This window comes from Amaranthus tricolor, chromosome 10, assembly GCF_026212465.1.
Source record: "Amaranthus tricolor cultivar Red isolate AtriRed21 chromosome 10, ASM2621246v1, whole genome shotgun sequence".
Taxonomy (NCBI): domain Eukaryota; kingdom Viridiplantae; phylum Streptophyta; class Magnoliopsida; order Caryophyllales; family Amaranthaceae; genus Amaranthus; species Amaranthus tricolor.
In genome coordinates, this window is record NC_080056.1 from 4114584 (window position 1) to 4132582 (window position 17999).

The 17999-nt window shown below is 33.3% G+C and overlaps 1 protein-coding gene across 3 annotated transcripts; it reads right to left on the reverse strand.

Annotated features, from left to right (window-relative positions):
- Positions 1-313: 313 nt before the first annotated feature.
- On the reverse strand, positions 314-7065 carry LOC130825171 (bystin). Of its 3 annotated transcripts, none has more exons than XM_057690258.1 (12): positions 6833-7065; positions 6537-6740; positions 5506-5626; positions 5329-5380; positions 4904-5231; positions 4650-4729; positions 2454-2501; positions 1973-2119; positions 1728-1800; positions 1569-1644; positions 1006-1093; positions 314-907 (listed from the first exon to the last, which is right to left on the reverse strand). In XM_057690258.1, exons 1-11 carry the CDS (start codon positions 6953-6955, stop codon positions 1014-1016), a joined length of 1332 nt encoding a protein of 443 aa, XP_057546241.1. In that variant the 5' UTR covers positions 6956-7065; the 3' UTR covers positions 314-907; positions 1006-1013. The 3 variants fall into 3 exon arrangements, with proteins under 3 accessions (XP_057546241.1, XP_057546240.1, XP_057546239.1); XM_057690257.1 differs by having other exon boundaries at positions 5329-5377; positions 5506-5632; XM_057690256.1 differs by having other exon boundaries at positions 5506-5632.
- Positions 7066-17999: the final 10934 nt, after the last annotated feature.

A 17999-nucleotide genomic window follows, 5' to 3' on the forward strand; every position in this document is an offset into this window, starting at 1 on the left:
CTTTATAATGGTCAAATAAATTATTTTCTAATGTACTTTTCAAAACATATTTCCCTAATAAAATCTACATCGGATAAAACAAAACACATATTCTAAAAATTATAATAAATAGCTAGGTTTTTATCGCGTATAATAAGCGTAAATTTCTTTAAAAAAATGTTGAGGAAAACACTACTTAGAGCAGTGCTTAGAAAAATGGTAACATGAGGTTGACATTGATCGACAAATTCGCTAAACGTCACATTTGTTGTTTATTTAGTTCATGTAATTTGATAAATTGCTACTTTATGTAGCTTCTGCTCTTAGAAAAAAATGCAATATAAATGATAAATTATTAGCCCATTAATTTCGTTTAAAGAAGCCAACTAAGTTGAAATATAAGTGTATAAAAATTTTAAAAACTCCTCAAAACAAAAATGACACTTCCTCCGTATTTAGTTACTTGCGGAGCCTAACATTTTATCTCAAAATAAGATGAATAAGTAATTCTATCTCAGGAGGGCGGTTGAATTGTTGCATATTTGAACCGAATCAAATTACCTGTGTATAAAAAACAATTCCAAAACCGACGAAGCTGGAAGCCCGGAACATAGAATGTTTTGCCCACCAAAATGGCAAACAAAACTGGAATACTTGGTAGAAAGAAACGTTCACCAACAGACAGAAAAACTTATGCCGCGACAAAATCTCAATGCTGACGAAAAACAACACTGCTATTTGTACAATTTCAACTGGAAAATTACCCGTTTGTGATCTCTAAATGACTGAAGCGCATAATACAAGGCATCGCAAACTACCCAATCAAGAACGAATAAGGTAAATAAACCCGATAGCACAAATAATTCTGAATCCAATCAGAAATTCCAGTGGTGATCGAGACATGGTGACGAAATTGATTTTTACTTGCCTGCCAGCAGATAAGTGTTAGATCACTTACAAGATATAGAAATACAAAATAAAACATTTTGTTAATTAAACTCAGGAGAACAAGGGTGACAACTTTACCAGCTGAGTTAATCATCCTCTTCCATTGGCACCTCCGGAATATCAAATCTATCCTCTTCAACTGTTTTATTGATAACAGATACTGATGGTAAAGCCACGTTAAGGTAGACAAGCATATCACATGAATGATGAGAATTATAAGTAAAAACAGATATTCCCGTCTGTTACAAGTTTTTAAGCTTGAAAATAAAGTACAAAGATAGCATGGTTATCCAAAAATTGCATTCCCTCGTCTTATGGATGCAGTAAGCATTATCTCTGGGATAGAGCACCATTGAGAGGTAAAGCAACACCGGGAGTAATTAAGCGGTCTCTTAAGCAAACAATGACTCGTAGAAAAGCCAAACTATCACATTTTCCAGGATGAAAAATATTTTACTTATAATTGAAAGAAAAAGGTTCTTGAACCCAACAATGGTGAGAAAGATGTCACAATTATCATCTAGGTTCCAATTATCCACAATATAGACCAAAACAAACGAATAAGATAATCCGCATGGTGCATTTGAGAGTGGGGGCACAAATGATGAGAAAAATCATAACCACAATAGTGTAAAGGATATACATCAGCATATTGTCATGATCTTTTTCACCACGATTACGGCTAAGGTTCAGCTCTCTTAGAATTTCAGGTGTAACCTGCATGACCACAATAGCAGAATATACCTCAGCGTACTATATAAAAACATTTTACCATGTTGCAGAGATGCAAGTGCTCTTACCAAATAGTGCCTTTGTTTTTGCATTAATTGATTAAGATTATCTTTATCTTCCTTCCGTAAATCATGTCTGTACCTGTTTAAAAGAATTGCCACCAATCTGACTATACAATAATTCGCAAACAAAAATGGGAAAACACTTGCTCAAGCAGCACGTCATAGTAAAATTATTTTTCTTTGTCTTGTTATTCTTTTGTATGGTTACAAGGAGAGGGAGGGGTGGAAGGAAAATTAGTAATTATACTAACCTTTGAACAAAAGCAAGAAGAGTTTGATGCCAGATAACAGGCATTACCCTTGAGTCATCTAGGAATCTCATGAAATGAGTAACCAAAGCATCAAGCACACGATGAGGCAAAGCATGCTTCTTGTCAATAAAGAGCTTGATTATATAGCTGCATTGAGGTCAGTATCAAAATTTACATATGTAGAATTCAAATCTTAGACAAACTTGACTTTTAAGTGGCTTAAATCACCCAGTGGATAGATAACAGAACAATTATTTTCTACTAGAAACTTGAACAATCTAACTACAAATGTATAAGAGGTTCCACATTGTATTCAAGGTGTCTTCTGTCTAAAATTTTAACAAGGAAAGACGGTTATGAAAGCAAGTCACGTAATTTCATATGAAACTTATACCAAAACCACAAACTAGCTCATATACTATATGCAATGAACACAAAGAAAAGAAATGCAAAACATATAAAAACTTGATATAATTATTACCTTGTAGTCCCACAATAATCCATCTCAGCTAGCCTCAATAGCGCTACACTGCATATGCATAAAATCATATATTATACGTAAATTACAAATCCAGACACACTAAACAAGACATAAATTTGAAATACTGCAACTGGCCAACACTAGGAAACACTAGGATAGAGTAGTTTAAAATATACAAAAAATAAAGTTCTTGAGAATACAACTACCTAAAAGTTCACTGACACCCACTCCAAATGCCAAATATTTAACTGCACTATTTCAGAGCGTAAGGCAGGCATTTAACACAAAACAGCAAGTTATAATAACTGAATTCTTTTAAGACTATTAAAATGTGAAACTAATCAACCTCACATCCTAACACAAAAAAAAAAAAAAAGAATATATAGTAGCTCATAAAAACCTCTAAAGCTAACAAGTGTGACAGTTCTTTTATGCTCCTCTATCTTTGGCTGCTCTTACTATGATTGATTGACACAAAGAATGTTTATTGAAAAACATTAAATCGCAAACTCCACTTCAGCAAGATTGATTGAAATAAAAGTTTTCCACATATTGTTCACAGAAATTTCTAAGGGTGTTCTTTTCTTCTAGGCATTTTCTACATGTAATAACCCTTTTTTCCATTATAAGCACCTTCTAAATGGGTGTTCTTTTTATTCTTGGCACTTTCTTCATGTCATAACCTTTTTCCACTAACAGTCCTATCATGCCTAATACTTACTTCAGTATCCATCATCAACATAGGTGTACATGTATTAACCCTTTTTTCCTTGCTCCTATGCCTTGGATTATGTGCTCACTAAACTCAAAAAACAAAAGATACAAAGATATGAATAGAGCATGTAATTCGATTGCTGAGATGACTGAAAGGTCAGATTCAATTTGAAGTTTTAATCATTCATATCTTCATTGTCAAACATGAGTACATGAAGTTATTCATCTTAATAATATTAGGATTTATTCAAACAGAAAAAACAAATACTTTGCCCCATTCATGGAAAAGAAGGAGACAAACAAATTGCCCCATTTTGATCTTTAGCCGTCATTTGGTAAACACAAATCACTGATCAACAAATATGCTAAAAGAATTTAACAAATAAATTACTCCCGCCTATTCTAATCTAAACTCTCATTTGTTTTATTGACACTAATTACAAATCACTCTTAATTTGTATTTAGTTATAAATCAATAAGATAAAACATAGTCAAATGAGATCTTGTTTGATTTCTCTTGATGTAAATTTTATTGATATTATTTTTTATAAATTTTTGATTATACATAATTAGAGATATTGAATTGAATTAAAGAATCGACGAGTGTGCAAAACCAAATGGGACATTAGATTATAATAGGAGGGAATATATGATTGTTCAACTAAATTGAATTAGTAACTTGAATTTATTCGTTCTTCCTTCCATAGTAGATCTCAAAAAATGTTGAACAGAAGTGTTTATTTTATGACCTTTCAGTTCCTATTTCCGACAATCACATCATGCATTGCAACGATCTTACTACCACAATAAAGATATTAAGGAAAAATAGTCTAGCGCAACATGTATATCTTTTATAATACAAGTTCAATAGAAAAAAGAACATACTACATCATAATAATATATTAATATTTTAAACAAATACACCAATTTTTGTCATTTGTTCAACTAAAAAAGAATCAGGAAGTTGAATTTAATAATTCGTATCGTTCAGTATCAGATTTTGAAATGCTGGAAAGAAGTACTAAATTTATGACCATTCAATTCCGATTTAAATCACATTATACATGTGCAACATTCCTTCTTCCATAATAAGATTTTTCAGAGCATTAGTCTTGTGCTGTTGTGCAACTTTTATTATCTGTTATAGTACATAAACATATGAAAAACACCATTAAAACTACATTATGACATAATGATATTTAGTTATTTAAGATAAGAAGCCCTTAGCCTGTGTCACTACATTGCATCAGAATCAGTGATCTAATATTTTAGTTATTTGAGGAGCCCTGAGCCAGTGACACTACAGTGCATCAGAATTAATGATCTAGAGCACCAACACTATTAATCAGATCAGCTAAGAGTCTAAATCCTAATTGCTTACGTAAGTAAGCATGTACAACAGCTCAAGACAGTTTCGACAATGCAGCCACCAAATTGTACATCAAACATGCAACTTAATTGGTCAAAATATACTAAACATACCTTGAATGATCTCTAGGAATGGACATTTTTTGAACAACACTACCCACGATGACTGCTTCGCGGAGATTACAATTCCCAGACTACATAGGCAGAAAAGAATTCAGGTCAAAACCATCAGAAAAAATAAAACTAGTTCAACACAGGTTGTGGTATGCTCGATCAACCTTATTACATGAAAATAACAGAAACCAAGAAAGTAGAAAATATATATATAACTATATGACAATATAGTGGCTTTTTAAAGAGCTCCACACCTTAAAAAGGGGAAATAGGATCCCTTTATTGAAAGCAGCAGGTTTGTAGAGAGCTTTCTTCAATGTTTGAAATAATTCAAAATGCAACCTTTTATGTTTCCTAATGTCTTCCCTCACTCGAGGTAGAAGCACGAGCTTGTAAAACCTTTCAGCCCTTTTACTATTCATGTTTGATGCAAAAATTCTAGTTGCTTGGTATACAGCGGCAGGAGACCATTTCTCAGGTTCAGTTAAATATAGAACCTCCTCCCAACAAGACATAGCAGGGATATGTTTAAATCCTTTTGGCAACTTTCCAGATGTATAAGTGCTTAAAAGCTTCCCCATCCTGTTATTTTTTGAAATGCACGTATTCATTTGCATGAGAACAAGTAAAAACAAAGATGATAAACCGCCATAAAAAAAAAAAAAGGAAAGATACATACGCCTTGTAATGCTCTATAACACTTGAATCCAATTTAGGTGTGGGTCTGGCTTCTAGAGAGAAGAACACACAAATGTGTCAGGAAAATATAAAAACACATTACATAAGCAGGAAAGGCAAGGACCTAAAGCCTATGGAAGGAATTTCAAGAAAATTAATTAGTCTACACAACATTTACCGGATGACATATTAATATCCTGCTCTTTGATACGAGCAGCAATAACATCGCCCAGTGTGGGCTGTGGTCCTACATCTTTTGACAAAAAAGCCTCCAGCAATTTTTCATCCTCTTCATTTATCTGATCCTGCGATAATCATCAGTGACTAACATCATACAAACAAACTGAAAATCATAAGCTTGAATAAATTTAATAATTTCTAAAGCAAAAATAACGTAACAAGTAAACTTAGCTGAAGTAGATCGCAAAATAACACTTCAAGAAGTTATTGTTGGTAAAAAAAAATGGCTTTGCAGCGAGGTGATACAGGGAAGGTGTGTATTAACAGGGAAACTCTCACCGTCGTTACCTTTCAATTATGTGATAAGACAAGGTGATGAATAATAAAACTACATTCTATAATTTAGCCTTCAGCACATAGGATTACTCATCACTTGTAAACCCTTTAACAAGTTGTTTATATGTGTCTGTGAGCTAGTAATTATAGAGACAACAGGGTGGGAATGAGTTGGGAAATTCACTGATTGGATTTCATAATATAAAAACCTTATTCAGGTTTGGAATATTTATGGATTAAGTTAGAGGATTATCATATCCCATGTTTGGTATGTTGGAATAGGATAGGGAAAACCCCAACATATTACTAGCCAATACCAACTTTTGGAAACATGCTAAAGTCAAAAAGATGAATCTTTTGTAGCCATAGCCTTATAGGCATATGCTAAATATTGTCTACATTCGTTTGTTAAAGGTTTTAGAATTTGCAGCGATTAAACTATAGTTCCAGACATACGCAAAACTAATGCATTGAGCCACTGACTCGAACGCCTATACAAAGTTACCGAAATATAGTAATCGAAACCATATTTTTGTACTGCATACAAAATTTATACAATCAGAAATTTAGCATACAATCAGAAAGATTATTACTTAATACCATTGTAGCCCGAACTCAATAATATGCTCGAGAAAGTTTATTAATTCATTTTCCAGACTCTGGAAAGAAAAAACTATTCAGTTAAAAAAATACCTCATAATCATCAAATTGGCTTCGAGTTTCAGAAAACCCAGCAAAATCATCAATGTTCTCCGAATTATCCCGAGAAGCAGAAACTTGAACAGCATAAAATCTGATACCATCAACGTTAAGCTCATCGTTTTGCTCATCTACAATTTCCTTTTGCTGTTTGAAAGCTTCCTTGAGAATTTTATCGCTCAATTTATTCAGAATCATCTGCAAAAATTGAAACACAACAGAACTCAAATTCAAAATAGTTAAAACCCTAAATTTAACAAAATTAAACCCTAAAAAGATGTAAAGAATACCTGCTCATGTTCTTGGTGACGCTTGGGAGGTCTAGAACGGTTTCTAGAAACAGCCATGGATTCTTCGGTAGCGAGGAATGGCTGTGGATTTACATTTCTCTCTCTTCTTCTCTTATTCCCCATATTTTATCTCTCTAATGGTTCCTTCTTCTCGGTTTGACGACAGGAAGAGCAGCCGGTGGTTGATAACCGAGTTGAGGGAGAGACTTATTTGGTTTCAAGGGTTTAGCAAGCGGATCAAGGCGCGTATTATATAGTACGGCCTACGGGCCCATACAAGAAGCAAATAATGTTTAATGTTTTTTAAAAAAATAAAGTAAATGAAAAATTGTTTGTTTAGGTTTTTTTTTAAAACTAAATATTAGGTCATCTATATTAAATTATTTTATGATATTAATAAAGAATTTGTCTTATTTATTAGGCAACCTGTATGTAACAGATTAGGTAAATCTGATTTCGATCCGACTCAATTTGTTTAGAGTTTTTTTGTGGGTTTTAACGTCACATCTTATTTATTATGTTTCAATTTTAAATTTTTAGTTAATGAGTTATCTATTTTGTACTTACTATAAAAAAAAGAAATTATTTAATAAATTAAGATCTTATTATATTGATCATGTCTCAATTTATATAATTATATGGGTTTCAAATTTTTATTTCAGATTTAAATTTATAAACTTATCAGGTCGAGTTGACCCATTTACTTAATTAGGTCAAAAATTACAACTAAACTCTCCTAATTTCGAAATGGAAAAAGTCAGATTAGTAGGTCGAGTCAGCTTTTATGGGGCATAACCAAGATTTAACAAGATTTTGGTTTGCCCATCTTGTAAATCAAGTTGATATGCTTTTTTAAAAAATATATTAAAATAATTTCAACTATGACTCAATTGATTAACTTAAAAAAAAATCTCAGAAACTTTTTAAAATAATCTCAAATATACTTTTTAATAAAAAGATTACTCACTTTCTAGTCACCATATTTTATGTCGTCACTTTTTTATAAAGTTATTAAAAAAAATGCCCCTACACCTTTTTTTAATGAAATTATAATATAGACCCTTAATGTAATTATTGTACATTTAATATATTATAATACATTATTGTATATTTAATAATTGTAATTATTATTTTATTGAACACGAGCATTGAAACTAGAGTTGTTCATGGGCGGGCTACCCGCCAGGGCCGGTCCGCCCGACTCGAAAAACGGGCAGGCATGGACAGCGTTTTTTAAAAAAAATTTAAGTTTGGACGGGTAATACCCGCCCGCCAAGATAAATAGGCGGGTAGCGACACAAAAAAATACCCGCGGGTATACCCGCCCGCCCGCTTAGTTTAATATATATTAAATTTTTAATAATCAATTATATTAAGTTACCCAAAACAAAAAATACTTTTTGTTATTCTTTATTATTAAAAGTTGAATATATTTTAAATATTATTATTATTATTATTATTATTATTATTATTATTATTATTATTATTATTATTATTATTATATGGGTACTCTCTCAAGGTACATCGAATATGTTTAATTATGGTGAGCCATGTTTAGAAGAAGATGAAGAGGAGGATGAAGATGACGATTGTGTTATCATTGACCAAGTTTTTCGAAACTTTTTATGTATTTTTATATACATGTAATTCAAATATTTTGAGACTTTTTATGTATTTGGAGTATTTTGGACAATGTATTGTATTTTAATTATTATCAAAACCCAACTTTATGTTTTGTATTATATTTTTGATATTTATGTAATAAATACCCGCCTACCCGCAGGTCCCGCCCGCTTTAAAAATGGGCGGGTAGCGACAAAAAATTATGCCCTCAAATGCGGGCGCGGTTTTGTATATTTGTGCCCGCGGGTAGATTTTATAGCAAATACCCGGTCCGCTACCCGCCCAAGCCGGCCCATGAACAGCTCTAATTGAAACCCTATAAAAATAATTGTAATTGTTTAAACCACGAATTTCATCATAATAAAACACACATTTCATTATTCTAAAATACCAATTTAAGCAGCATATAACATTAACTAAAAAAGGTTAATATCACCTTAAGCAGCATAAAACATCAATTTAAACAGTTAAATATCAACGTAAACAGGTTAAAACACCAACACCAATATGTTAATATACTAACTTCAATTAAACACGCCAACTAAAAACAATCGCTTTATTATATGAAGAAAACGTGCAATTTTAAAATTTGAATTTGAATTTTATTTTTTAAATATTGGGGCGGCCGAGTTTTAATGATCTTTTTGAGAGACAGTCTCAAGTGAAAATTTGTGACAAAATGGGCTACAAACATGTTTTATATAGACCGTAGATGTGCTTTTATTATAATACTTTTCTACTTGAATTATAATACATTGTTATACATTTAGTCTGGTCTTTTATTATAATAATTTTCTACTTGAATTATAATACATTGTCATATATTTAGTATGGTCAATACTTTAAGGGTCCGTTTGGTTCAGTGAGCAGGATTGGAATGGTATGGAACCCCATACCAGGATGGTATGGATTCAGAACCCCATACCAGACTAAAACTGTTTGGTTCAATCATGTAATAGATATTCAATCCATTCACATTGTTTGGTTCAATTATGGAATGGATTCTCTGTCCAATTTATATATATATGTAGATGCATACATACATTTATTAAACACACAAATACATACACACAAAGTACTAGTTCAATACATTTTCACTCAAAATGGTGTCAATACATCTCTATACAAAAAGATTCCAATATATGTTTTTGACAACCAAACACAAAGTCTAGATAATTTATAAGTTAAGCATTTTCATTACATCACTTGCCCAAGTTAGGATGAATGAGGTTGATTATAAACTCTTTCTTCCACTCATCATCCGGGCATTGGTAAAAGAGTGAGAGTTCACTTGGATTGGAGGCCAACCTCTTGGAAGCTTCCATTACTTCAAATCTTGTCAATCCTTCTATGCGAAGCAATTCACTAACCAAATTTTTTTTTTGATTTTCCTCAACTTCTTCACGAGCCATGATAGCTTGCTCAGGTAGTTGTGTAGTAGAGAAGGCACTTGCAATGGTAGACATGTGCTTGTTCATCTCATTCATATGATTTGAAAAGCTAGAAGACATATTGTTAAAAGAAGAAGTTAAGTCCACAACCTCCGGCTTCTTCCTTTTCCTTCCTTGTTCATTTGGAGCCTTTTCTTTTTTTGGCTTTCTTTGAAGAAGGTTCACTTGGAGTTGATTGTTTTGATGGGTTGACGGACTCATTATCATCAAATTCATCATCTTCATCACTACCACCCTTATCTAGTTTAATGGTCTCTTTCTCTTGATTGTCAACAGCTTCGACAAAAGTCTCAGATTGCACTCCAGTAGCTCGATCGGCACCAAAGATAACTGACAGTTGATCATAAAATGGAAAAGGAACATTCCATAATCCTTGAGCATTTCTGTGTTGCTGAAATTAAACAAGAATTTGAATAAAAAAAAGATACGTCATTTAAAATATGTTATAATTTCTAACAAATTGTAAACAAGTCAAAGTATTTGTGTACCTTACAAAATTCTTCATAAGATTGCCTTTCACAAACAATCATATTCTTTTCATTATCCCAAGAAAAACCAGAAGTGCGAAACATTTCAGTTACCACATTATACTTATCCTTAAACCATTTGATTTTTGATTCAATATGGGGAATAGCTTTCAACCCACACCCGGGAAACTTCTCATTCAATTTCTCCTCTAACTTATTCTTGAAACCACCTTTGAAACTCCCATCAGCTTTCCATGAAGGATCGGCACTCATCTCCAACAAACCATTAATCAAACATTCTTCCTCGGATTTATTCCATGATCGCTTGTTTTTCCCTCTTCCACTTTGAACAAATTGACCAACATTCATCCTATACAACAATGATGTATTAAAAAAATATTACCAAATAAGGCTATTTTCTTATTTGCAAGATAAAATAAATAATCCAATTACACCATAAAAAATATCTCAACACCATAAAATTCGATTACATCATAAAAAGGAACACCTAAACATAAGTCCAAATAAACTAAACAAACATTTATGTTTGGCTACTATGCCTAAGTCTCCAATTATTAAACATATTTTGTGCTAAGTTATTCCGATAAGTAGTCCAAGCATCCGTAGTAGCTATTTGAGTAATCAACTCAACTTCATCATCTAGGCCCTCATCATCACTTTCACCTTCTTCACTATCGGAATCCCAATACATTGTGTAATCTGTTGGCATATGTTTTCGAATAAGATTGTGTAGTAGTACACATGCTTGAACTATACGCCCATGAGTACGTATTGGAAAGAAGGATGGGGTCCTAAGAATACCAAATAGTAGGAACCTTGACAAATGGCAAAAAAAAAAGGTCATGACATTGCTTATTGGGCTCCACAATATAAAATCTAAATTCTAAGTATGATTACCTTGTGGCACTTTTAAACCATTAGGCCTAGTAATAGCATCTCGAAGGACACGACCATCATGAGCGGATCCTTCCCAACCAGGTTGAACATATATGAACTCCAAATTAGGGTTACATACACCTAACACATTCATAGCAATGGAACCTTTCCTTGTCCGATATCTTGCTCTATCCTCACTTGGCACATGAACACTAATATGAGTGTCATCTAAGGCTCCTAAACAATTCTACAAAAAAAAGTTAATAGGGATAAGTTTTACAATAAACAAAGTGGATAGATTTTTAAATAATATAGATGAAATTATGTTATTACCTTAAAACATTTCCATCTATCCACTTCACAATCTTCTGTTATAGGTGTCGGCTTTTTTAGCAAGTGAGTATGTAGTTTTAACACGGCAAGAAGACATCGGTAAAAGTTTCTACTAACACTTTCTCCACTTCGAAAGAAATGACTTCTAATTGTCCTATTTTTCAAATGATGTGCCAAAGTGTACAAGAACATAGCTACAATTTCCTCCAAAGACATATTTCGAGTGCCATTTAAACCACCGACATCTCTGACCATCTCACAAAGGACATAAAAGGTTTTTCTATTCACACGAAGTTCACTTTTGCAGACTATATCACTATCCTTGATTAGTGCATCCAAGTGCTTTTGTCTAAGGTGTTTTTTCTCACTTTTTCTATAACGTGGTCGTTCAATTTCATAAACAATTACACCCATCATACACATCACCAAGTACATGATTGTGACGACATTGTTAACAACCATGAGAAGTAGTAGTATTTTAATTTGTCTCTTCTTCCTTCTTCTTACTATGGCTAATTGAGATGGAATCATTTTTGTGAATGTATACATGCATCATCATATTAATCTAGCAATCATATATATCCAACAGCAATCTCCATGAGATCTTGTTAAAAAACTGAGCATTTGAATTGGAGGCAGCCTAGATTGGTATGCAAGCACATTTTTTAAAAGTAGAGGCTACTACATCCAACACTACTGAATCCAATACCCAAACAATAACATTTTAACCACCACAGAGAAAATCATGAGAGCAACAGAGAAGACATGAAAGAAAAAAATCAGCAAACATTGTTTAACAATTTACAAAGCAATCAAAAGATAACAAAGTATAGTATCCTTCCTGACCCATCTCCTTGGAAGTCTAACCTCATTAGCTCTACACTCTTCTGTTTCATGACCAAAACTATGACATCCAGCACAAAAAATAGGTTTCCATTCAAAATCAACAGAAACATGTATCAAAGTATCATGTTCATTTAAGAATGAAATATTCAGGCAAAAAGTCCTTTAATGAAACATCAACCAACACTCTGGCAAAACCCAGTTGCAATCCTGAATACCCTTATCTTTGATATAATAAGAGTGCACCCATCTTACCCACAACTTGTCAGCCTTGCAAGTAAGAGCCCACAAGAATTTTATAATTGATTAACACAGCAATCTATAGCAATCAAAACAAAGCAATCTCCAGTACAATGAGTTTGATCGAATTGATTAACAAACATTATTTAACGATTAACAAAGCAATCTATAGCAAATTAACAATTGAAATTAAAATTTCTAGGGAAATAAAGAAAAAAAAAAGGTATATACTTTGGTGGTTATGGGCGGTGCGTTTGCCGGTCTGCGGCAGTGTTGGTTGCTACCATCTGGACGCTGGAGGAGAGGATGGAATGGAGGAGACTGGGCTGCTGGCGGAGAGGGAAGGTTGAAGAAGATTGAAGGAGGCGGAAGAAGATTGAAGAACAGAACAGAAAATCTCAGATTGAAGGAAGAGAGGGAAATAAGAAGCAAGAGTGAATTAGGGTTTGAATATGGGATGGAATGGAGTTTGAAACTTGGGGGGGTAGGAGGGTATGGGATTCTAAGGAATGGAATGGGATGAGAATCCAAAGGGTATGACATCCCAATGTAAAAATGTCTAACCAAACATTGGAATGGTTGTGATACCATTCCATACCATTAAAAATGAACCAACCAAACATGCTCTAATTAGGTTTGACAAAAACAAGTAGTTAGGTCACAAGACGTTTAACTCAATTTAACATGCTAATCGGCTCCCCGATGTTGTTTAGATCACACGAAGATAATCATAAGTAAGGCATGAATATGAGTCAAAATTTGTTGTGTTAAGTCCCAAATCTCAAACCATTGACTTTGAGCACATCATAGCTCACGCACTATCTTGCACACTTGAGAATGAAGATGTGAGTGCAATGGAGTATTGAGAATTGAAGTTTGGATCAATTGATGAAGTGATCAAGGTGGAAGACTTGATGTGCTTTGATGTTTGCAAAGGAGTAGCAAAGGAGGCTTGCTCGAGTGGTTAAGTATAATGGCTCGGTCGAGCAGCTTTTGAAGTGAAGAACAGAAGCTCCTTAGACACCGCTCGACTTGGTCGAGCATACTTGCTTGGGTCGAGCTGAAATAGACTACATTTAATAAAGTTTAATTATAAGTTTATTAAGCTGATTGGGGTTATTAAGTAAGTTAATTCGAGTAATAATATTATTATTTTGATGATATTGACTCAAGTATTTTGTTAACATTTTCAAAAAAGAGATATATTTTATTTAATGTATAAAATTCGTATAAAGAATACTTCAATAAAAGTATATTTTGATTATATTTTATTAATTGATTACTATCTTATCTTTATAAAAATAAATTTAAATAAAGTATTGAAAAATAAATTCCTAAATGCAATCCTTATTCATACTACCAATTACGAAATATTACTTATTTCATAAATCGTTTATTATACCCTTACAACATGTCTTATATAAGATTGTCTTACGACGAGACGACTTTGATAGAATTTAACGGGTCAAAGCTAAAAATAAACCCATTCTTATCTCATTTACACCTCCTCCCTCACATTGAAAACCCACACCTCACTTCCTCACCCTCTTCCCCACGACTGTTCTTCCTCCTCAACAGCCCTTGCTCATTTTCTCCTCCACCAGCACCTGCCTCCTCCTCCACAAGCAGCAACCGACACCTCCCCGTCCTCCACAAGTAGCAGGCGGCAGCAACTAGCCGTGATCCACCCACCTAGCAGCAAAAATTGCTGCTTTGTGCCCTCCAAACAGCAACAAGCTGCTGTGACGCCAGCCCCACGCAGCCTTCCTTCACCATCACACGCGGTGGGCCGCACCACCATACCAACTCCTTCCTCTTCCTTCAATGGTGATTGAGGTAATCCACAAACTATTCTATTTAAGTATTAATTGAATGTTTTAAAGTAGTTTGATATTTGTGGATTCAAATTGGGTCTTTGATTCAAATTTAGGTATCAACTTGAATTTAAGATGATTATATGGATTCAATTAGTAATTGAGTTGTTTTTAGTGTTGATTAGAATTGGTTATTTGGGTTATTTGGTTTCTAGTATAAAATTTAGTATTTGGATATTGAAATTTCAGCTCAAAAACTGAGCATTCTGTTTTGGCCATTTTCGGGTCAGTTGTGATTGTTTCTAGGTTCTAGTGTCTTCTTAAAATTTGTAGAGCTTCCAGTCCCGATCACGTGGGCACTTGAATCGCTCCAAAATGAGTTTATATGAGAGAGTTATGCTCAAAATAGTGAAATACTAGCAGGCTGTCTTGGAAATCCATAATGAACCTTCTATTTTGGCTATTTTGGGAACTTTCTAATTGTTTCTGGGTTTTAGTGTCTTAATAAGAATAGTAGAGCTCTGAATAATGGTCGCGTAGCCACTTAAATCGTCTCATTTGGTTTCCGTATGAGTGAGTTATGCCTGTTTTAGTAAGAGGTGTCCTAAAATCATTACGGGATTCCTAATTTGGGATCAAGAGATGGAAATTAATTGTATAATTAAATACTTTTGTATGAAGTATTAGATTATGTTGAGACTTGTTAATTGTAGGAAGAACAATGACCTTTGTGTTTAATCAAATACATTCTAATAGATTAAGGGTCTTGGTGTAACATTAAATCCTTGTGAATCTTGATATGTAAGTATGAGATGGATGGACATTGAATTTACGAAATTGGTGGAACATGGTTGTTTATAAGAAAGTATTGGGTAATTGATATTCTTGAATCGACTGTGAGCTTTTAAAGGTTAGAATGCTAGCATAACTCTTGGTTAAGCTGCGGTCTTAGGAGGAGACGTAATAAGTTACATGTTAGTATAGTAGTATCGAACGCTCTCTAGTAATGTTGTGATCTTGTTATGCTCCAGGAGATGATATCATCGAAGAACTCTTCTAGTTGATAGCTGGATTCGTTACCTTGAAGCGACATCGTTGGTGAGTAGTAGCAGTCCCTAAAAGGGTCTGATCAGACTACATTCTTGAAAATAAACTTTTTACTAAAGCTCTTTTGAGATTGGAAATTGTTGAGACACATGTTGTTGTGAATGTTTATGCTGATATTATGATATGGTCAATGGATCGGGCTTGCGAGCTGGTCATTGACGGAGTTGAGGAACATTGTTCCCTGCTCCCTGTTTGAAGCGAATTGTCATTGAGATATTGACTAGCTTCACCCGAGAGTGACATAGCCTTAGAGCTATGGATGAGCCTCTCAACTAGACTCCCTGTGCGCACATAGATCTAGGGAATTGATGTTGCTTTTAAACCTATGATATGATTTACTGTGTTTTGTTGTTTTGGATTGTTACTTCTCATTCAGTTTAATCTGATTCCCTGTTGTTTCCATCTTTTAGCTTGTCTACAGATCGAAACCAGTCGGGAATAATAGATTAGCGGAGGTGAATAGAGTTTCCAAGGATGTTAATTGAGCTGAGTACTTAGGAATTATAGATTTGTATTAGGAAATTTGGATAAATGTAAATTTGTTTTGGCTGTGCTGGTTATATCGGACTTGTAGAGAATTGTATGATTATCTTGTGTAATAGTTAGATGTTGGTTTTGGGATTTAGCTGAGTTAGTCACGTTGAAGAGCTTGTGACCCCTTTGCTTGAGTTTTGGAAGTGAGATTTCAGTTTCTTGGGAAACGAATCCAGTGATGACCCTGTTTACCCAATCAACGGTAAGTTGGGTTGTTACACGAACGACATACAGCCCCAATCTGACGCAAGTTTTTGTTTTGTTTACGATTTTATGTGGGTTTTGTCTTAAGGCTTCCTAATATGTTGTAGGACTATAAAAGGAGTCTTAGAGCATCATCAGGGTATTAAGAAAGACAAACACAAGTAAGGCAACTAGGCTTTCAACCATTAGAGTTTTTCTTTTTGTATTTGCATATTTGTGTGAGATTTACATTAAAGGTTCAATATTTACCTTGAGAGAGTGTTCTTAAGGTTTGTGTGAGTTGAGTCATTGATGTATATTGATATATTAATGATAAAAAACTTGTGTGAGCTGAGTCATTAATGTATCTTGTGTTTGTTGTCCATTGTTGTTGCTATGTTTTTGTGGATTCTTTGTGCATTTGTTATTGTTTTATTCTTCACCAAATATCATAGCCCATTCACAATAAAATCGAAAGGTAAAATATATAAAGCATACTCTTATTTCAATGAAAATTTTGAAAAAGAATTATAAACAAGCCAAGCATAAACGCATTTTGTTGGACATATTATTATGCATGAAATATCCCTATAGCCACTATAAACTTTACGAGTATAATTTACAAATAATAATTTGCGTATTACAGCTGTAAAGTCTAGATCATTTGTAAATTATAACCTTAATGTATATTTTTTGTAAATTACAACCACCAATAATCAAAATAGCAATATCTTAGCGTTCAGGCTATTTCACCGAATTACAACCACTTTAGTGGTTAAAATTTTAGGTTAAGTAGTTGGAATCCAGTGAATTGGCATGAAGCCTTAAACGCTATAAATATTGATACTTTGGTGACTATATTTTAAAAAAATATTGATACCGTAATTCACGAACCTAAACGTTATGACTATAATTGACAAATTATTTACTTATAAATGATTATTATTCCACATACGGTAATTCTAAATTTTCGAATTTTCCACGTGGTAGACAAATCTTTTTTAATCCATGTGGTGACCTTGACCATTTAACTTTTTCATATGGTAGTCAAAAGGGAAAACTTTATTGTATTTTTTACCCAGTATAAAAACATTTTTAAAGAAACTAAATCTCATGATAACCCTAATTGACTACATATTTTAAAATTTGAAATAAGTACTTAAGCTAACTAAGAATTTAAATCTGTTTCACAAGTCACGACCACACTCCTTTTCTCTCTCTAAAAAAAAACATAATCCACCTGGTTGGTTTGGGGCTATCATCAACCTTTCGGTTGATGGTAAGCCCCTAAATTTGTTCATTTTAAACTTTTTGAATATGATTAGAATAAATATTTGTCCTCTCCCTACAGGTTAGTTAATCTTCCCATTCATTGGGTTGATTCTACCCATATATTGGGTATTGATCTCTCTCTTCGTGAGAGTTTGGAGTTATAAAGTTTGGTTTGTAATTGATTTGTTGGTAAAGCTTAATATAATAATGTAGCATACAACAAAATTGCAATTACCATCAACTATGTCAAATTCAATTATATTTCAAGACTACAAAAGATCGAAAAAACCCCTCGTAGAAGGCTGTGTTAAACAACGATGTAGAAAAGGATATTCAAAATTGTCAGATTTAATATGCAACGATCATAGTTTTGTTAATTTTAAATTGTCTTTGATTAAAGTTG